A 23364-nucleotide genomic window follows, 5' to 3' on the forward strand; every position below is an offset into this window, starting at 1 on the left:
ACGGTGACTGGATGTCCGTGTAGAGTGATGAGACAATCCTCATAAGCAGCTGAGCTCACAGTGCGCTTACCTCACCCACATGCAATGACAGCATGGTAACTCCACAGATGGAATGTGTCCCGGGAAACGAATCCTCCTCACCTTTCCTGTAGTGACAACAGCTGGGGGCCTGTAGATTGTGGAAACAGCGTCCTTCTAGCTATGTCTGCTGCTGCGGTCTTCACAAAGATGGAGGCTCCGTGTGCAGAAGCACTCAAGATGACCCAAAACAAACGGAAAGAACTCCAATAGTGAAGTAATTCAAAATTGATTTAATAGCGTCCACAGAGTAAAACAAAACGGGGTTCAGCTTAGCAGAGCCTGAACCAAACGAACAGCGAAAAAACTGCTATGTGATCGGGTAGATACGTCACTTCCGGTCACGTCTTTCGATGCCTTACGCGTTGCGTCACGTCACGTGACTTCATCAGAGGCTAGTGATTGGCTGAGCTGCCTACACCTTTATAAAGCAAAGCCGGAAATGCAATTGCGGCCATTTTGGAACCTGGTTACCCTTAGGAAACACCGCGGCCATATTGCAAATGGGTACAGCATATAGGGAAATGTTGGCAAATAGTATAGTGTCCCAGAACATGTACACGAACCGAATGTGAAGGACCTTGAGGGCCAATCATGAACTGGACTCATTAGTAATTAAAAATAAGTGCCATATATTAAAAACGTCTATATTGACATAATTCAATCTGGCAAAATCGCTAAAAAAGGGATAAATGTCCAATGTAAACAATGTTTACCCAAAACGATTAAAATAAAACGTAGTGTAATCTATTAAAACATAATGGGTATATTAACAATTTATTATAAAAATATGTTATATTGAAATATTAAAAATATTTAAAATATATTTAAAAATATTTAAAAGGGAATTAATAGACAGTGGTGCACAGGACCACCCTCCTCATAGTTATTCTTCATGGTATTTCATTTGCGGGGAAATATTCAGCTTGCAGTGACTAGTGTGTATGTGGACGAAGCGAAAACAGGATCCAGCAAAAAAGACTAGACCAGAGTGACGCCTCATTCCTTCGTCACAACCTCCTTAATGCAATAATACAGTTTCAATTAAAAATTGCTTAAAAAACAATTAACATCAAAGTCCACGTTGAGACCATCAGGCACCAATGTATGGAGGGTATGTATCCATTGAGACTCTTTCTGACTAATGGTCCTAACTAAATGGGCTCCCCTCCATGGTTTTTTGAATTTATCAATGGCCCAAAAGGATAGATGTCGTGGATCTTTATTGTGGACCTCAGCAAAGTGTCTACTGACACTATGCTTATCGAAACCTTTTAGGATATTCTTAATATGTTCCTTAATACGGACCATTAATGGTCTTTTCGTTCTACCTACGTATTGGAGCTTACAAGTACATTGTAGTACATAAACCACACCCTCAGTGTGGCAACTAATAAAATCCTTAATGGGGTACCACGTATTGGTATTAAAAAATGTGTAGCCACTCTTTGGGGGAGGGTCTACTACATTTTTAACCAACAGATCTCTTTTATAGACGATATTCGGCCTAATTGGTAGAATACTTTTTAGATGTTTATCTGTTGTTAAAACATGCCAGTGTTTTCTCAACACTTTCTCCACATCCTTGTGTTGGACATTATAGTCCAAAATTATGGCTGGTGCTTCTGCTTTCCGTTGCGTTTTGACGTTGCCTTGTAACATCGAATTCCTGTCAAGATCCGCCACTGTTTGTATTTGTTGTTGTATAAATTGATCAGAGTATCCCTTCTTTTTAAACCGTTCTCCAATAAATTCAGCCTGAGTACGAAAGTCTATCTCATTTGTGCAGTTTCGTTTGATCCGAACTAGCTGACCTTTTGGGATATTCAGTAGCCAAGATCTATAATGGCAACTCTTTAATGATAAGTAGCTATTCGTATCTACACTTTTAAAATGGGTCTTGGTAACCAATCTCTCTTTCGAGATCGTGATATCCAAATCCAAGAAATTGATGGACTTGTCGCTCATGTTTACCACTAATTTGATATTTTTATCGTTTGTATTCAGACTTGAGAGAAAATCTTCTAGAGTGTCCTTGGTACCATTCCAAACAATCAATACATCATCAATGTATCTTTTATACATTATGAGTTGTGGTGGCGTGTTGGAATAAACCACACCTTCCTCCCACTCGGCCATGAATGCATTGGCCACAGATGGTGCAAATTTATCCCCCATGGTTATACCCGTCTTTTGATTGTAGTAAGTTTGGTTATACCAAAAATAATTGGACTTTAAGCAGAACTCTAAACACTTAATTAAGAATTTGCGCTGCTTACATGGAAGAATGGTGTAATTTCTCAAAGGCCATTTAGTGGCACTACAGGCTTGATGGTGTTTCACGATTGTGTACAGGGATGACACGTCTGCAGAGGCTATTATTGTATTGCCTTCTGCGACAGGTACTTCCTCTAATAACTGCAAGACATGCTTAGTGTCCCTTAAATACGATTTAGTTTGCTGGACAGCTGGCTGCAAAAAATAATCAAGATATTGACCCATCCTGGCCGTAAGGGAATCAATCCCGTTAACAATCGGTCTACCGGGAGGATTAATCTTGTCCTTGTGTAGTTTCGGGATAGTATAGATGACAGGAATTCTGCAGGTTTCTGGTAGCAGAAAAGTGGCCTCTTTTTTATTTAAAATGTCCCTTTTGAGTCCTAAACGAATCAACTGTTTTAATTGTGTTTTATAGTTCACAATGGGGTTTCCGGGTAGTTTTGTGTATGTCTCGTCATCCATTAATTGGCCAAAAAGCTCTTCATGGTATTGCTCTTTGGACTGCACTACTACCCCTCCCCCTTTATCCGCCGGGCGGATGACAATGTCTTTTCGCTTTTTTAGACTTTGTATCCCTCTTTTTAAATGTGGAGGGTCCGAGACATTTTTCAATTTGAGCTGATCCAGATCTTGTAGCACTAATTTTTTAAAAACCTCTATATGTTGGTTGTTGCCAACCTGAGGATTGAACACAGAATTGTTGCGTAAAGTGCTGTGTTGTATGTCGTTTCTTACTGGGGATGTGGAGGATGGACCTTTCAATGGGTTTCCAATGAAGTATTTTTTAATATTAATCTTTCTAATATATTTTTGAATGTTGATGTATGTATCGAACTTGTTTAGGTTTTTTACCGGTGCATGTTTGAGGCCCACATCCAATACTGCTAGTTCATCTGCAGTCAAGATTTTGCCACTTATGTTGAAGACCCCCTCTCCTTTTCCAATCTCTTTCTTTTGGGATCTCTTTCCCGCTCTACATCCCTGTTTTCTTCTTCTGGTGTGCGGGTTGCCCTTGCCTCCCTTGGTCTTCTCGAGGATCTGGGGGGTTCCTTGATGTTTCTTGATGGTGATTGGTTTTCTTGTCTGTGTCTCCTCGGGGATCGATACGTTTCCTGAGGGAGTCTCCTTGGTGAGTAGTCCCTCCGATCCCGATCTAAAAAAGACCTTTGGGGGTCATAATTGTAGTGATGTGGTTGATAGTAATGCTCTTGATATGGTCGTAAAGACTCATAACGATTGTAAGTAGAAACTGGACTCCGTTGTGGATAGTTGTAATACTGGGGGTGATAGGGTGGAGGATTGGGAGGTGGTGGATGATACACAGATCCTCTATTATCCCTATGATCCCTTTCCGAATTTCGACGGTTCCAATTATTCTTTTTAAAAGGTTTTTTAAAAGGGTTTTTCTGTCTATTGTTGTGAGGTGTTTGCTGATTAGATCCCTCACCATTTCTCTGAGGGTGTTGTTGTTCCTGTTGGTTTTTTCCAACTAGTCCTTGATCTTGCCAGCCCATGTGCTTTATGGGTCGAATTGAAGTGGGATCTTGTACTTGCACTTCTTTTTCGGGTGTAGATTGCGTAGATGCAGGTAAAAGAGAAGAATTCTTTGCCTGCCATTTAAAAACCTGATCCGCTGTGTAGTCCGTTATATCTCGTTGATATTTTTTAGCTTTTCTCTTTTGGACTTCTAAATCCTTGGTAGCTAGATTTTTGTTTAATTGGGTCGCCAATTTTTTAAAATCAGCAGACTCTTTAAAAGGTTCTAGTTTCAATTTGGTTTCATTTATTATGGTATCAACCATACGCATCCTTTTTTGTTTGCGTTTCAAAAGGAAATGGATCGCTTCTAAGCTTTTATCATTGTAGAAGTGAAACCATTCATCTATGGATTGTTTATCCACAAGGCCGTCATTGGGGGGGACGTCCCATCGCAGCCTTCTGGGTACAATTTTCTCTTTTATATACCTATCAAAGGTATGTATATCCCACCAGAGATTAACCTTCCTTTCCGTATTGTGGGCCACCTTTTAAAGAGTCTGCTGATTTTAAAAAATTGGCGACCCAATTAAACAAAAATCTAGCTACCAAGGATTTAGAAGTCCAAAAGAGAAAAGCTAAAAAATATCAACGAGATATAACGGACTACACAGCGGATCAGGTTTTTAAATGGCAGGCAAAGAATTCTTCTCTTTTACCTGCATCTACGCCAGGGGTCTCAAACTGGCGGCCCTCCAGCTGTTGCGAAACTACAAGTCCCATCATGCCTCTGCCTGTGGGAGTCAGTCATGCTTGTAACTGTCAGCCTTGCAATGCCTCATGGGACTTGTAGTTTCGCAACATCTGGAGGGCCGCCAGTTTGAGACCCCTGATCTACGCAATCTACACCCGAAAAAGAAGTGCAAGTACAAGATCCCACTTCAATTCGACCCATAAAGCACATGGGCTGGCAAGATCAAGGACTAGTTGGAAAAAACCAACAGGAACAACAACACCCTCAGAGAAATGGTGAGGGATCTAATCAGCAAACACCTCACAACAATAGACAGAAAAAAACTTTTAAAAAACCTTTTAAAAAGAATAATTGGAACCGTCGAAATTCGGAAAGGGATCATAGGGATAATAGAGGATCTGTGTATCATCCACCACCTCCCAATCCTCCACCCTATCACCCCCAGTATTACAACTATCCACAATGGAGTCCAGTTTCTATTTACAATCGTTATGAGTCTTTACGACCATATCAAGAGCATTACTATCAACCACATCACTACAATTATGACCCCCAAAGGTCTTTTTTAGATCGGGATCGGAGGGACTACTCACCAAGGAGACTTCCTCAGGAAACGTATCGATCCCCGAGGAGACACAGACAAGAAAACCAATCACCATCAAGAAACATCAAGGAACCCCCCAGATCCCCGAGAAGACCAAGGGAGGCAAGGGCAACCCGCACACCAGAAGAAGAAAACGGGGATGTAGAGCGGGAAAGAGATCCCAAAAGAAAGAGATTGGAAAAGGAGAGGGGGTCTTCAACATAAGTGGCAAAATCTTGACTGCAGATGAACTAGCAGTATTGGATGTGGGCCTCAAGCATGCACCGGTAAAAAACCTAAACAAGTTCGATACATACATCAACATTCAAAAATATATTAGAAAGATTAATATTAAAAAATACTTCATTGGAAACCCATTGAAAGGTCCATCCTCCACATCCCCAGTAAGAAACGACATACAACACAGCACTTTACGCAACAATTCTGTGTTCAATCCTCAGGTTGGCAACAACCAACATATAGAGGTTTTTAAAAAATTTGTGCTACAAGATCTGGATCAGCTCAAATTGAAAAATGTCTCGGACCCTCCACATTTAAAAAGAGGGATACAAAGTCTAAAAAAGCGAAAAGACATTGTCATCCGCCCGGCGGATAAAGGGGGAGGGGTAGTAGTGCAGTCCAAAGAGCAATACCATGAAGAGCTTCTTGGCCAATTAATGGATGAAGAGACATACACAAAACTACCCGGAAACCCCATTGTGAACTATAAAACACAATTAAAACAGTTGATTCGTTTAGGACTCAAAAGGGACATTTTAAATAAAAAAGAGGCCACTTTTCTGCTACCAGAAACCTGCAGAATTCCTGTCATCTATACTATCCCGAAACTACACAAGGACAAGATTAATCCTCCCGGTAGACCGATTGTTAACGGGATTGATTCCCTTACGGCCAGGATGGGTCAATATCTTGATTATTTTTTGCAGCCAGCTGTCCAGCAAACTAAATCGTATTTAAGGGACACTAAGCATGTCTTGCAGTTATTAGAGGAAGTACCTGTCGCAGAAGGCAATACAATAATAGCCTCTGCAGACGTGTCATCCCTGTACACAATCGTGAAACACCATCAAGCCTGTAGTGCCACTAAATGGCTTTTGAGAAATAAAACCATTCTTCCATGTAAGCAGCGCAAATTCTTAATTAAGTGTTTAGAGTTCTGCTTAAAGTCCAATTATTTTTGGTATAACCAAACTTACTACAATCAAAAGACGGGTATAGCCATGGGGGCTAAATTTGCACCATCTGTGGCCAATGCATTCATGGCCGAGTGGGAGGAAGGTGTGGTTTATTCCAACACGCCACCACAACTCATCATGTATAAAAGATACATTGATGATGTATTGATTGTTTGGAATGGTACCAAGGACACTCTAGAAGATTTTCTCTCAAGTCTGAATACAAACGATAAAAATATCAAATTAGTGGTAAACATGAGCGACAAGTCCATCAATTTCTTGGATTTGGATATCACGATCTCGAAAGAGAGATTGGTTACCAAGACCCATTTTAAAAGTGTAGATACGAATAGCTACTTATCATTAAAGAGTTGCCATTATAGATCTTGGCTACTGAATATCCCAAAAGGTCAGCTAGTTCGGATCAAACGAAACTGCACAAAGGAGATAGACTTTCGTACTCAGGCTGAATTTATTGGAGAACGGTTTAAAAAGAAGGGATACTCTGATCAATTTATACAACAACAAATACAAACAGTGGCGGATCTTGACAGGAACTCGATGTTACAAGGCAACGTCAAAACGCAACGGAAAGCAGAAGCACCAGCCATAATTTTGGACTATAATGTCCAACACAAGGATGTGGAGAAAGTGTTGAGAAACACTGGCATGTTTTAACAACAGATAAACATCTAAAAAGTATTCTACCAATTAGGCCGAATATCGTCTATAAAAGAGCACCCACAATTAGAGATCTGTTGGTTAAAAATGTAGTAGACCCTCCCCCAAATAGTGGCTACACATTTTTTAATACAAAAGGGTTTGTCCCATGTAAGTACTGCTTTGCTTGTTTGCATGCAAAAGGCCCACAACTCAAAAGAACAGAGTTTTTGGGGACTTATACCAATACGTGGTACCCCATTAAGGATTTTATTAGTTGCCACACTGAGGGTGTGGTTTATGTACTACAATGTACTTGTAAGCTCCAATACGTAGGTAGAACGAAAAGACCATTAATGGTCCGTATTAAGGAACATATTAAGAATATCCTAAAAGGTTTCGATAAGCATAGTGTCAGTAGACACTTTGCTGAGGTCCACAATAAAGATCCACGACATCTATCCTTTTGGGCCATTGATAAATTCAAAAAACCATGGGGGGGAACACATTTAGTTAGGACCATTAGTCAGAAAGAGTCTCAATGGATACATACCCTCCATACATTGGTGCCTGATGGTCTCAATGTGGACTTTGATGTTAATTGTTTTTTAAGCAATTTTTAATTGAAACTGTATTATTGCATTAAGGAGGTTGTGACGAAGGAATGAGGCGTCACTCTGGTCTAGTCTTTTTTGCTGGATCCTGTTTTCGCTTCGTCCACATACACACTAGTCACTGCAAGCTGAATATATCCCCACAAATGAAATACCATGAAGAATAACTATGAGGAGGGTGGTCCTGTGCACCACTGTCTATTAATTCCCTTTTAAATATTTTTAAATATATTTTAAATATTTTTAATATTTCAATATAACATATTTTTATAATAAATTGTTAATATACCCATTATGTTTAATAGATTACACTACGTTTTATTTTAATCGTTTTGGGTAAACATTGTTTACATTGGACATTTATCCCTTTTTTAGCGATTTTGCCAGATTGAATTATGTCAATATAGACGTTTTTAATATATGGCACTTATTTTTAATTACTAATGAGTCCAGTTCATGATTGGCCCTCAAGGTCCTTCACATTCGGTTCGTGTACATGTTCTGGGACACTATACTATTTGCCAACATTTCCCTATATGCTGTACCCATTTGCAATATGGCCGCAGTGTTTCCTAAGGGTAACCAGGTTCCAAAATGGCCGCAATTGCATTTCCGGCTTTGCTTTATAAAGGTGTAGGCAGCTCAGCCAATCACTAGCCTCTGATGAAGTCACGTGACGTGACGCAACGCGTAAGGCATCGAAAGACGTGACCGGAAGTGACGTATCTACCCGATCACATAGCCGTTTTTTCGCTGTTCGTTTGGTTCAGGCTCTGCTAAGCTGAACCCTGTTTTGTTTTACTCTGTGGACGCTATTAAATCAATTTTGAATTACTTCACTATTGGAGTTCTTTCCGTTTATTTTGGGTCATCTTGAGTGCTTCTGCACACGGAGCCTCCATCTTTGTGAAGACCGCAGCAGCAGACATAGCTAGAAGGACGCTGTTTCCACAATCTACAGGCCCCCAGCTGTTGTCACTACAGGAAAGGTGAGGAGGATTCGTTTCCCGGGACACATTCCATCTGTGGAGTTACCATGCTGTCATTGCATGTGGGTGAGGTAAGCGCACTGTGAGCTCAGCTGCTTATGAGGATTGTCTCATCACTCTACACGGACATCCAGTCACCGTTTGGAACTTCCAACCACTCCTGTTTTATTTAGGAATTGTCACATATGAACTTTTGGCACAATTGGTGTTTCTATTTTGTTTAATTTGAGCATCATACCCACACACTGGATTATCCATATCCATTGTGCCTACTTGTCACTGTATGTCACATAAGTGTTATTAACATTTGCATCACCTTGGAGTTTACTCTTTACTAGAGTTATTCTTCAAATTGGACGTTTCATTGGTATTTATTCAATTTTCTATTACACTATTGTTTTTTGCGCTCATCATTCACTTTATTCACATATATAAATACATAGGGACGCCGCTGTTAAACGAAGAAATGTGTCATATATACACATATCTCTATAACAAAACATGCTTTGGGCTTGGACTACGATCTGCATATTTATATCGCCCGATAAAGGAAGTGAATTGGATAAAGTACGATCGAAAGCCAAGGGACCATTGAATGCAGCCAAAACCTGTGCACACGAAGCATTGCTCGTATGTCAGTGAGAACTCTCAACCATGTGGATGGATCGGCCTAGGTCGCTATATTCAATATATATATGCGAGTAGCTAGATGTAACCCATGCATGCCTGTAAAGCCCATACATAAAACCCAAAACCTATGAAACAAGAAAATATTTTCTACATTAAAAAAAAAACTTTTAACACTAAAATGCTACGGAAAATACGCACACCTAGATAGGTGTGTTTAGGATCTGCACCATGTGTCCAATAATACCCCTCTGATCGGATTTGAAATGAGAAACTTTCTTTACAAATGGTCTTAAAAGCTCCAGACAAGAAAGGATAAATCTAATTTAGGCCCTGTACACACGGTCGGTTTGGTCCGATGAGAATGAACCGAAGTTCATTTTCATCGGACCAAACCGACCGTGTGTATAGGCTATCGGTCTGTTTTCCTTCGGTCCAAAACTTCTAAACATGCTTCAAAACCAAACCGATGGACCACTGCCCCATCGGACCAAACCGATGGTTAGTACAGAAAAGCATCGGTTCAAAACCCGCGCATGCTCAGAATCAAGTCGACGCATGCTTGGAAGCATTGAACTTCGTTTTATTCAGCACGTCGTGTGTTTTACGTCACCGCGTTCTGACCCGATCGGATTTTGAACTGATGGTGTGTACACACATCAGGCCGTCAGGCCACTTCAGAGGTGAACCAATGAAAACGGTCCGTCGGACCATTCTCATCGGTTTTGTCCGACCGTGTGTATGGGGCCTTAGATATTGGAGTCAGGGTGCATAACCTGTAGTGAGCAGACCCTCCATACACAATACGATATCGTGTATCACACCTGGATAAACTAGGTGCATCTGTCTTGGAAAGGTTGTCATAGTGAAATTCAAAGACCTGGTCCTGGCCAAGATCATCAAATGATGCAGCTCAGCAGGTGTAGGCGCCCGTCCGAAAATAAGACTGCACAAACCAACATACGGAAGGTTTGGCCCGATAGACATGTAAAAGGTGCCAGAAAAGATTGGATACCGATACGCTCACAGCCGTGGGCGGATCCTGGGTTTAGTCCTAACATCGGGTTGGACCACAGTACTGCAATATGGACTGGCCTATAATTATGTAGAATAAAAATAAGACCAAAGAATAACAGAAAACAAAATAAGCGGTGGAACCACGTCATCCTACATCATCATACTAGACTGACCTCTAATTGTCTGGGATAAGGGAAAACCCTGAGAACAAGATATAGGTAAAATAGGGTAAGATGGCACAAACACATCATCATATTAATCATAGTGGGACACATCCCATTCAAAATTAAGTACTAACGGTATTCTGGTATGTAGAGAAAAAATCCAAAAAACGTCACGCTTGCATAGTGTCCTAAACCTTTTGCCTCCTCTGATAGGAACCTTGATGTTCTCTATTCCCTAGATTGAGAGACTGGAGGTATTTTTATCATGTACCGAATTCCAGTGTGTGGCAACATTTGTATTTTTTTTAGTTTCGATATCGTACAGGTGATCATGAAATGATCTCTAAGGCCCTGTACACACGACCGGATCTGTCCGCTGGGATTTATCCGCGGATCAGTTCCAGCAGACAGATCCGGTCGTGTGTAGACCCAAGCGGACATTTTCCAGCGGACATTTGTCCAGCCGACGGATTTCCAGCGGATAAAAATTTCTTAGCATGCTAAGAAATCTATCCGCTGGAATCCTGTCCTTCGGACTTATCCGGTCGTCTGTACAGACTCACCGGATAAGTCCGCCCGATCCCCATCCCTCGCATGCGTCGAAGTGATTCGACGCATGCTTGGAAGTATTTACCTTCCAGGGTCGCGCACGTCGCCGCGTCATCGTCGCGGCGATGGCGCGGCCACGTCACCGCGGATGTTTTCCGCTGGGATTTTGGTCTGATGGTGTGTACAGCCATCAGATCAAAATCCGGAGGAGAATAGTCCGATGGAAACGGTCCGGCGGACCGTTTCCATCGGATATCCTCTCGTCTGTACGAGGCCTAAGGCTGCGTACACACGATCGGTCAAAACCGATGAAAACGGACTGAAGGTCCGTTTCATCGATCCAAACCGATCGTGTGTGGGCCCCATCGGTCAGTTATCCTTCGGTCAAAAAAAACTTGCTTTAAAAATGAACCGATGGACGCCTGACCAATAGGTCAAAACCGATCGTTAGTATGCAAAGGCATCAGTCAAAAGGCTGAGCATGCTCAGAATCAAGTCGACGCATGCTTGGAAGCATTGAACTTCGTTTTTTTCAGCACGTCGTGTGTTTTACGTCACCGCGTTCTGACACGATCGTTTTTTTAACCGATGGTGTGTAGGCACATCAGACCATCAGTCAGCTTCATCGGTTAACTGATGAAAACGGTCCTTCGGACCGTTCTCATCGGATGGACTGATCGTGTGTACGCGGCCTAAGTCTGCGAATGGTTCTGCCCACGTACTGAACGTAGCATTCTTCACATGTGATAACGTAAACCACAAATTTAGTGTTACAGTTAATGAATTGTAGGATATCGAAACTATTGTTGTTAGAACAAGATTTAACCCATTGACCTTTTTTAATGAAGTGACAGTAGTTGCAGGTTTTGATACCATATTTAAAGGTGCCCTTAAATTTCAACCAATTCTGAGCCACTGTGGTGCTCAGAAAGAGGCTGGGTGAAAGGGACCTTTTTAAAGTGGGTGCTCTGCGGGATACTGACTTGATGCCCTTTGACAGTATCTCGCTGTAAGTTGGATCATTAAGCACAATGGGGAGATACTTGTTGACTGTATTCTTAATTTTGGTGAACTCCGAGCTGTATGAAGTGGAAAACACTGGTATATTACCAAAAGTGCTGCAGGTTTTACCAGTATTGATTGTCTTGTTGGTGTTAACCAACAAACTATCTCTAGGGTAGCTGAAAGGGCTCTATCTATAGTTTTACTAGGATAGCCCCTGTCTTTAAAGGGGTGGTTCCCCCTAAAACAAATTTCTAACAATACATTCGGAAGACTGCTTACACTGCGGGTAGGCTGGCTTTTTTTTTTTTTTTCGTACATACCTCGATCATATCGCATATCGCCGTTTCATCCCTCGGCTTCCGGGTATGAGTCTTGCTGGACCTAGTTGATTGACGTTCCTCCGACCGGCGCATACTGCGCGTCACGACCTTCCGACAGAAGCCGAACGTCATTGCGCAGGCGCCGTATAGAGTCGGCTCTATACGGCGCCTGCGCAGCGATGTTCGGCTTATTTCGGAAAGTCGTGACGTCAAGTATGCGTCGGTCGGAGGAACGTCAATCAACTAGGAACGCCCACCGCCACAAGACTCATACCCGGAAGTCGAGGGATGAAACGGCGATATCGAGGTATGTACGAAAAAAAAAAAAAAAAAATGTATTTTTAGAGATTTGTTTTAAGGGGGAACCACCGCTTTAAACCTTTGTTCCATCTCTTGGGATTCTTTACTGTAATCTTCTGGTGTACTACAGATGCGTTTGAGTCTAAGGAATTATCCATAAGGGACCCCCCTGATGGTATGTCCAGGGTGAGCTGAATCAGCTCTCAGGAGGGCATTACCTGCCGTAGGCTTCCTATGTAGACTGGTTACCACCATATGTCCAACCCCGGAAAGCTTAACATCCAAAAAATTAATAGTGGTCACACGGAGGTCACCGGTGAACTTCAGGTTAAGTTGGTTGTCATTAAGGTATGACAACCAGCTATCGAGGTTGGCCTCCTCATCAGAAGTAATGAACAATAAGTCGTCTATGTATCGACAGTAGAAAACTGTATCAAGGCGACGGGGGCTATCATGTCCAAAGATGCGGGACCTCTCCCACCAGCCCATAAAAAGGTTGGCTAGGGAGGGCGAACATTTTGCTCCCATAGAGGCCCCGCATCTCTGGAGATAATAGCTCCCGTCATACATGAAGAAAGTATGTGTCAACAAATATTCCAAAGATTCTAAAATGAAATCCTGAAGAATCCATGAGAATCTCCCTGACTCACAAAGAAACATTGCTACCGCTTGTATACCCAGATGATGGGGAATACTGGAATACAAGCTGAAGACGTCACAGCTGATCCACCTATAATTATCTTTCCATTGAAAGTCATTTAATTCAACAAGGAGCTGTTTGGTGTCTTTTAGGTAGCCTGGAAGTTCCATTACCAGGGGCTGCAGTTGGCTATCCAACCATTCACCAAGGCGTTCGTTAAGGGAACCGATCCCCGCAACTATTGGTCTCCCCACAAGAGGGTTTAACCCTTTGTGAACCTTGGGTAAATGGTGGAATATGGGCATGATAGGGCATTCAGGGATAAACATATCTTTTTCTTTGTTGGAAAAGATGCCAACGTGTGTGGCTCTATCCAGAAGGGAGAGTAGAACCCTTTTGAAAGGGATAGTGGGATCTGCTCTAAGTGGTGCATAAGTGTTGGTATCGGACAATTGGCGCAATGCCTCATGTTTGTATGTAGCGCTACCCCCTCTGGAACGGCTGGTTGTTTTTGAGATTGGCATATTAAGTTACCTCTCAGTGTTGTCTAGGGGTGTAGTTGATGAGTAGAGTAGTGAGTGAATGTCCAGTCAATCAAAGAAGATTTTCAACTGCTTTATTTTCGGCCCAACATAGCCAACATCAACATGAGGTAGGGAAGAAAAGGTTGATGAAGCGATAGAGAACTTTGCAGTATCAGGCCTGGATATGAAAGGAGCAATCCTGCTCTCAACAGCACAGTAATAGTAGTTACAGTTCATTGCCACTCTAGCCAGAGTGGGTGAAGTGCCCCCGGACAGACTCCTGCCACAAGCCTGGCAGCCGAAGTGTCACTTTAGATTGCTGGGAGGAACAGGTCTCTGCCACAGACCCGGCTCTAGGGACCTCTGCCACAGGCCTAGTACTTAAATGAGCTGAACAAATTGAGCGAATCCACCCAGTAGATTAAGTAAGGGTCACCGGGTGACAGTTGAAGTGTACCTGTCAATGTGCCGGTCACCAGATCCCCGATGGTTTGTTCAAGCCCTGTTGGACAACCTGCCTCCGGGTTCTCCTCAGGCCGACCCCCCATTGAACGGCATCCAGACTGGGATCTCCTCAGTAGAGCTGGGGACCCAGCAAGTCACAGGGGCCCCTCTCAGCAACATGGAACTCTGCGTAGCATGCGACCACCGGCCTGGTAGGCCATATCGCGGGGGGCGTTGGATGCGCACACCCTGAAGGTGGGTGCCGCACCTGGAACCCGCGAAGAACCACACAAAATGGCGTCTGCCCCAGGTCTCCCCCAGCATGCCCCGCGAGGGAAAACTCCTCTAATTGGCTGCTGGGGAAAAGTGGCTCTGCCAGAACCCCTCTAGTGCCACCTGTCGCCCAGGGATGGGATCGCATCCCTGGAGCGCAGACTGACCTACAGGACAGTTCAGGAATGACAGCAGCCCAAATTTAGCAAATTGTGACAGTTTTCCTTTTCGCCTTCGTGTTGAACCTACAAGGGTTTCCAGAGGTGCGGCCCTCATCTACTTGACTTGAAGAGGTAGATGGTTTATCCAGTGATGAATCTGATGCCGAGGTAGCCATTGTGTCATTTGCAAAGTCACTTTCTTGGTCTGAGAAACTGACATGTTTTCCTGAGTGTTTGCGTGATCGTTTGGAGACAAATGTTTTTTTTCCCCACGTGTAGACTAGGGATGAGCTTTGTGTTCGACTCGAATGTATGTTTGACTCGAACATCGTCTGTTCGTACGTTCGACGAATTTCGAACAAAACGGGTCGTTCGCGCCAAATTCGAGTGACGCGCGTTGGTCCATAATTCATTGCGGCGTTGAGCGCTGATGATTGGTCAAGCATGCACCATGACCCTGCATGCTTGGCCAATCACAAGGCGCAAAAAACGAAGAACAATAATTGGCCAATTATGGCTCAGGGGGTTTAGTACACGCCCCACACTATATAAGGCTGCCTGCAAGGCGGCCTCGTGTAGTGTGTTCCGGCTTTGTTAAAGACAAGTCAGACAGACAGTCAGTTAGAGAGAGAGAGATAGATAGATGTAACTGTCCGCTTATCATTGTGGATCTTGTCCAGCACTTACTGCTGGGTGGAACCTTTCTGCCTCCCTTTGGTTCCCTGGGGAATGTTTTGATCAGCAGGATTACAAGACCACTCCTTCTTCCTGTCTTAGTAAGAAAGCCTTTTCCTGTATCTCAGATGCCACATGTTAGCTGTCTGCATAGGATTTCATGGAAGATGTCTGCAGAAAATCCCTAAAGCTTAAAGTTTGTACCCCCCTTGGCAAGCGGATCGAGGTATGCAGAAAAGTGTGCATTGTTATAAAGGTGTATATGTTCTAGAGATAAACCCTGTTCATGCTGTTTGGTTTTAAATATGCTATATAATCCAAGGCACTTTGCATGTAACTATGTTTCTTTGAATGTTCAATGTAATTAGATGTGTGTGCAGACAACTGTAATTAACCCTGTAACCCCCTTTTTGGTGACAACTGTAAATAAGTGTGTTGTATGTCATTTACAGTTTTCACGGTGCTATGGTGCTATGGTGCTTACGATATTCATGTTTACGGTGCTCAAGGAGATAAAGAAAATAATATTCAACCCTGCTGCGCACCTTTGTTCCGAAAGAATAAAACTACTGCACCCGTCAGAAGCTCTCCTCTTGTTATTTATTCGATGCCAAAGGGGCCGTAACAGTGAAAACTCGTCGCTGCGGTGGAGACTCGACATCACCAGCTGCGTCGCTGTCTTCATCGAACTGTGAGTAAAGGCTTCCCAACGCCTCGCAAGACACGTGCGGACGCCATCTTGGCAACAGAGACTTGGCTAAAAAAGTAAACGTATCACGTGGACTTTTAAATATAGCGGGCTCTTTATATGTGATCCGGAAGCCGCCCTTAACTACTATGCGAGCCAAATAGTTAATATTTTGCTAAACCAGTGATCAAGTTATTATATTCATGTTTAGAGGCCTAGTGTCAGATTTAAAGCAACGCTATCTTCCAAGTTCCTAATCCACTAAACTGCAGTTATTTACGTAAAGGGTTAATTGTCTGGTTAGAAAGTGTCAGCAGTATATTCGTTTAAAACATTTTGTAGTACTGTATGCATTGTTTGCTAATCTTTAGTTACAAGTGTGAACACCTGTTATCTGTCGTAGCCCTTAGTAGCAAGTTTGAGCCAACACTCATTCAAGTTAGGTTTCAGGCACACTCACACTTGAAAGGCAAAGGCACACTAGAACAAAATGTTGTCACCTGCTGAAGAAACAGACAAACCCACAGAGTCACAACAGGTACGATCCAGCTCTAGAGAGCGAAGCCTAACAGAAAAGGGCAAAGAAATGCACGAAGAAACAGTTAAGAAAAATGAAAAGGCATTCAACAAGGTGTGCAACTCTTGGAAGGAGCTAGCAAAGGAATGTAGGACAAAGTTAAAAGGTTTCTGCTCAACTGAAGACCTTAATACAAGATTGAAAGAGATTAAAGCCAAAGAAGCGTTAGTGCACCAACAGTATGAGTCCATGTGCCGAAATAATTCCATTACCCCGTACGTTGTTAAGAAAATGGATGCATGCACCGCGTTAACGGCTGAAATCTGCAACCTCATCAGCAAGCGGCTAGAGAATGTAGATGAAATCTTTAACGATCAACTTGAGAAGGAAAGGGTGAGGATGGTGCTTAATAAAGAAGAGCATGAGTCAGTCTTTGGAAACTCAGAAACAGAAACTGTCCTCTCAGAGTCATTACCAGACTCCAACGCAAGCTCAAGAGCCACTTCCAGATCTAGCAAACGTGCTGACGCAGAAGCAGATCTTGCAGCCAAAATAGAACAGGCAAAGGCGACGCAACAGATGCGCGAGGAGCAAGCTAAGCTGAACAAACTAGAGGCAGAAATTAAACTGAAGTTGGATGAGGAAAAGACAAGACTACAACAGCTACAAGCAGAAAATGAAGTCAAGGTAGCTGCAGCAAGAGTGAAAGCCTACAACGCTTATGATAGTCTTGAAATTTACGAACAGGAGACAGACCACAAGGTGCAATACCTCTGCCAAAATAATGAACCACGAAACTCATTGAATCCAAAGGCTGTGCCATTTCAACCTTCAAATACACCACTTGGGGTGTCAAGACCAAATGAAGAAGTTAGTCTAACCCCAGGACTTGCAAGTCTGCTTATCTCCAACCGTCTCCCTATACCTGAACCAACTGTATTCACAGGTGATCCTTTGAAGTTCATAGATTGGAAGATATCCTTTATGGCGCTGATTGATCAGAAACCACTCCCTGTGTGCGAAAAAATGCTGTACTTGAAGAGGTATCTCGGTGGTGAAGCTCGTAAGGCAGTGGAAGGGTTCTTCTACCGAAATTCAGAAGATGCCTATCTAGGTGCTTGGGGAATCCTACAGGACAGGTATGGAGGTCCATTCATAGTGCAAAGAGCCTTCAGAGAAAGGTTGGCTAAATGGCCAAAGATATCAGCAAATGACCCTGTAGCATTAAGAGAGTTTGCAGATTTCCTTCAAGGTTGTGTGGAGGCCATTCCTCATGTTAAAGGCCTAGCTATTCTAAATGATTGTGAAGAAAACCACAAGCTTCTCAAGAAACTGCCTGAATGGATCGTGCGCAGATGGAGTCGCATCGCCGTGGACGAGCTGGACAAGTCCCAAGAATACCCAACCTTTGCTCGTTTCACAGAGTTCCTGCAAAGGGAAGCTAAGATTGCATGCAACCCCATTGCCTCTCCTTTTCTCCTCAGTACCAAGACTACAGATGAGAGAATTCCCAAGAGAGCCAAGGCGCTCAACACAAGCACTCAAATGAAGCCCTCTACCTTCAACGTTCCAAATATCTCAGCTTCAAGACCGAAACCACCTTGCCTAGTCTGCAAAGACGAAACACACGGTGTCGCTAAATGTCTGACTTTTGCGGCAAAGACCATCGATGAAAAGAGGGCCTTTATTCACGAAAACCATCTCTGTTTTGGTTGCTTAAGAAAGGGCCACACTACAAAAGACTGCAAAGGAAGACACACGTGTAGCATATGCAGTCGACGTCATCCAACCTGTTTGCACATACAGAGAGACACTGAGCCTGTCAAGGCATCAAACGATGATTCAGTAGGCATGAGAAATAAGGCAAACGACAACGTTCCCAAAGTTATGTCCCATACTTTGACAAGACATACGTCTGCCACATCCTGCATTGTTCCAGTTCTGTTGTCAGCTACTACGGAGCCTCAGAGGGAAATCCTCACTTATGCCTTACTTGACACACAGAGTGATTCAACCTTTATTCTGGCAGACCTGGTATCGAAGTTAAGTGTGAGCACCAAGCCATTACAGCTAAGGCTCAGCACAATGACAGCGGTTGACACAGTTATTTCAAGCCAAATTGCTCACGGTCTGCAAGTGCGTGGCTTCAACTCCGAAGTTCAAGTCCAACTCCGTCAAGCCTATACAAGAGATTTCATTCCAGTAGATAAGTCTCACATCCCCACTAAGGAGACTGCACTCCAGTGGTCACACCTCAAACACTTGGCAAACAAGTTACAGCCACTTCAAGATTGCGAAGTAGGACTACTGATCGGTTATGACTGCCCATCAGCACTGGCTCCCTTGGAGGTTGTTATCGGCTCCGAAAATGAACCCTTCGCTCAAAAAACTATGCTCGGCTGGAGCATTGTAGGATCAGCAAATCCACATCTTGATAGACAGGGTAGCCAGAGCTTCGTACACAGAGTCGCAGTGAAAGAAATGCCAATGCCGCCGGTCGCTGATGTGTTAAGGCTTTAGAAATGGACTTCATTGAAAGAAATTATGAAGATAAGTACGTGTCTCAAGATGATGTTCGCTTCGTGCAGTTTCTCTCTGAAACTATAATGAAAAGGAAAGATGGACACTACGAGATGCCGTTACCCTTCAAAGACAACAGTCAACTGGCACTACCAAACAATAAGAGGCTGGCCCTTATTCGACTTCATCATCTAAATAAAAGATTAAAGGGAAATAGACAGTTCCATGAACACTACACTGCATTCATGGAAGAAACAATCAGAAAAGGTGATGCAGAACCAGCCCCTTCATTATCAGAGGAAGAGACAGTGTGGTACATCCCACATCACGGGGTTTATCACCCCAAGAAGCCAGACAAGTTAAGAGTTGTCTTTGATTGTTCAGCAAAGTTCAAAGGCATCTCCCTAAACGATACCTTGCTGACAGGTCCCGACCTGATAAACTCTCTAGTGGGAGTCCTCTGTCGCTTCAGGAAGGAAGCAGTTGCTGTGATATGCGACATTGAAAAGATGTTCCATCAGTTCTATATCCCCTCAGAAATGCGCAATTACTTAAGGTTCCTTTGGTGGGAGAACGGTCAGTTGGAAACAGAACCGAAAGAATACAGAATGGCAGTTCACCTTTTCGGTGCCAGCTCCTCTCCAGGATGTGCCAATTTCGGCCTTAAGTATCTTGCACGACAACACAAGTCAGAACATCCCTCAGCATCAGCCTTCATCGAGAAGAACTTTTATGTCGACGACGGCCTAACTAGCGTTCCAACAGTCAGCGAAGCTTCGAATCTAATCCTCGAAACTCAAGGATTATGTAAAAATGCCGGCCTACGACTGCATAAGTTCAACTCTAATAAAAGGGACGTCCTGTCCTGTATAGCTCCGTCAGAAAGAGCAACAACTATTGTACCTGTCAAACTTAGCCCAGACTCAACAACAGAAGGACAAGTACTTGGCATTCAGTGGTCAATTGAAAACGACACCTTCAGTTTCAGTGCTGACATAAAGGATCAACCCTCAACTCGTCGTGGTATCCTGGCAGTCGTAGCCTCCCTTTATGATCCTCTAGGCTTCATAGCCCCCTTCATACTGAGTGGCAAGTGCATTCTCCAAGAGCTTTGCCGCAGAGGCATCAGTTGGGATGAAGCACTTCCCGAGAGCTTATGTCCACGGTGGGAGGCTTGGAAGAGTAGTCTGCAAGCTTTAAGGGAAATCAAGATACCCAGATGTTACCATCCCCCAGACTTTGGTAACAGAATGAAAGTGGAACTACACCACTTTTCCGATGCCAGCAACATAGGATATGGTGCCTGCTCGTACCTTAGGTACAAAAATGACAGAGATCAAGTCCATTGCAGCTTCGTAATGGCCAAGGCAAGAGTTGCACCAATGAAGATTGTGAGCATCCCAAGGCTTGAACTCTCAGCTGCCGTCACTGCAGCAAGGTTGAGTGTCATGTTGAAGGCAGAACTTGAAATAGAAGTTGACAAAGAGTTCTTCTGGACAGACTCCCAAGTAGTCTTAGCCTATATCAATAACGAAGCAAGAAGGTTTCACGTGTTTGTAGCCAATCGTGTTCAACTCATAAGAGAGATTACAGATCCAACCCAGTGGCATTATGTGGATACGACACAAAACCCAGCCGACCATGCATCCAGGGGTCTACATGTAGCGGATATCTCCACCTCAAGTTGGTTATCTGGGCCTAGTTTCCTTTGGAGATCTGAAGTGCACGCATCTTCAAGCTCTTCAGCAGAACTAATTGTAGGCGACCCTGAAGTCAAACCTGTTACAACCCTTGCATCACAAGCCAATGAACAAACTGATACTCTAAATCGTCTGAGCAGGTTCTCCAGTTGGTCAATGCTCATTAAGGTGATTGCAAGAATCAGGAGAATAAAAATGAAGACGTATCACTGCAGCAATCTTGTGTCTGTGGAGGAACGTAAGGAGGCCGGGGAGGTAGTGATAGGTCTAGTTCAACAGCAAGTTTTCCCCCAAGAGCTAAAACTCCTTCAAAGAGGAGATAGTCTCCCAAGTTCAAGCCCTCTTAGCTGCCTTGACCCCATTCTGATTCAAGGACTTCTTCGTGTTGGTGGAAGGCTGTCAAGATCAACTCTTAGTCAAGAAACAAAGCACCCAGTCATCCTCCCAAAAGAAGGGCACATTACCCAGTTAATCCTGTCCCACTATCATGCAGCCATTCATCACCAGGGCCGCAGCCAAACTCTAACAGAACTCAGAGCAAATGGATTTTGGGTGCTTGGTGGAAGCAAGTCAGTTGCCAAGTTAATACATAAATGTGTACAGTGTCGAAAGCTCCGGCGTCCCACAGAGGAGCAGCGTATGTCAGAGCTCCCCGGAGAACGCGTAGAAGTTTCAGCTCCCTTTACATACTGTGGTATGGACTGTTTTGGTCCCTTTATCACCAAACAAGGTCGAAAGGAATACAAGAGGTATGGTCTAATCTTCACATGCTTCTCCTCACGTGCAGTCCACATCGAAATGCTTGAAGATTTATCTACAGATTCCTTCATCAATGCCTTAAGGTGTTTCATCAGTTTAAGAGGAGCCGTTTGCCAACTTCACTGTGACCAAGGCACAAACTTCACAGGAGCAAAGAACGAACTTAAAGAAGCCCTGAAGCAATGTGACACAAAGGCACTAGAAACTTTCCTAGCTGATAAACAGTGTGAGTTTATCTTCAATGCTCCTTCCGCAAGTCATGCAGGTGGAGTCTGGGAACGTCAAATTAGAACCATTCGTAATGTGCTAAATGCTACAACAGTCCAATGTTCAAGTAGACTAGACGATGCTTCTCTTAGAACGCTATTTTATGAAGCCATGGCCATTGTTAACAGCCGTCCTTTAACTGTCGATGGAATCAATGACCCCAAGGCGCCAGAACCTCTAACTCCAAACCACCTCATCCTGATGAAATCCAAGGTTGCATTACCTCCACCTGGGAAATTCGTAAAGGAAGACGTATATGCAGCTAAACGGTGGCGTAGAGTGCAATATTTAGCAGAACAATTCTGGAGTCGGTGGAAAAGAGAATACCTCATGAGTGTTTCCACAAGACAGAAATGGCACACACCTCGACGTAACCTCAAAGTAAATGACATTGTCATAATCAAAGATGATATGTCTCCCAGATGCCAGTGGCAACTAGGACGTGTAATTGAAACTACAATAGAAAAGGATGATCTAGTTCGTCGAGTCAAGGTGTTAGTAGGTGACAGAAGATTGCAAGATAAGAAGGACTATGTATCAAAACCTTCAATTATTGAACGTCCTATTCAAAAGCTAGTAGTCCTCATAGAAAGCAAATAAGTTCAGTTTTAGTGATACACTAGCATACCACCACACAAGACAGTAGCCAGTTACAGAGGTACCTATAAGCTAAATTGTGTATGATGTACCATGTTTTATAGCGGCCAAGGTTATGTTCTGTAAATTATGTATGACCTTTTAGGTTATATTCATCATAACATAATTTGGTGGGAGTGTAACTGTCCGCTTATCATTGTGGATCTTGTCCAGCACTTACTGCTGGGTGGAACCTTTCTGCCTCCCTTTGGTTCCCTGGGGAATGTTTTGATCAGCAGGATTACAAGACCACTCCTTCTTCCTGTCTTAGTAAGAAAGCCTTTTCCTGTATCTCAGATGCCACATGTTAGCTGTCTGCATAGGATTTCATGGAAGATGTCTGCAGAAAATCCCTAAAGCTTAAAGTTTGTACCCCCCTTGGCAAGCGGATCGAGGTATGCAGAAAAGTGTGCATTGTTATAAAGGTGTATATGTTCTAGAGATAAACCCTGTTCATGCTGTTTGGTTTTAAATATGCTATATAATCCAAGGCACTTTGCATGTAACTATGTTTCTTTGAATGTTCAATGTAATTAGATGTGTGTGCAGACAACTGTAATTAACCCTGTAACACCCTTTTTGGTGACAACTGTAAATAAGTGTGTTGTATGTCATTTACAGTTTTCACGGTGCTATGGTGCTTACGATATTCATGTTTACGGTGCTCAAGGAGATAAAGAAAATAATATTCAACCCTGCTGCGCACCTTTGTTCCGAAAGAATAAAACTACTGCACCCGTCAGAAGCTCTCCTCTTGTTATTTATTCGATGCCAAAGGGGCCGTAACAATAGAGACACTGTGGATAGATAGATAGATAGATAGATAGATAGATAGATAGATAGATAGTGCTATTTAATTGCACACATACACACAGTTGCTGTTACTGCATGACATGTGTTGTGTGCTATATAATTGCACATACACGCATTAGCTGTTACTGCACGTGT

General features: G+C 43.2%; 2 protein-coding genes across 2 annotated transcripts in view; one reads left to right on the forward strand and one right to left on the reverse strand.

Moving 5' to 3' along the window:
* Positions 1-23364, reverse strand: part of ACY3 (aminoacylase 3) — a 242546-nt gene that overhangs the window by 169127 nt on the left and 50055 nt on the right. The gene's annotated exons all lie outside the window — the stretch shown is intronic.
* LOC120909171 lies at positions 19042-22519 on the forward strand. Its single transcript, XM_040320885.1, has one exon. The coding sequence runs from the start codon at positions 19057-19059 to the stop codon at positions 22378-22380; it is 3324 nt and encodes a 1107-aa protein (XP_040176819.1). The 5' UTR covers positions 19042-19056; the 3' UTR covers positions 22381-22519.

This window comes from Rana temporaria, chromosome 8 (assembly GCF_905171775.1).
Source record: "Rana temporaria chromosome 8, aRanTem1.1, whole genome shotgun sequence".
In the NCBI taxonomy this organism is placed as follows: Eukaryota; Metazoa; Chordata; class Amphibia; order Anura; family Ranidae; genus Rana; species Rana temporaria.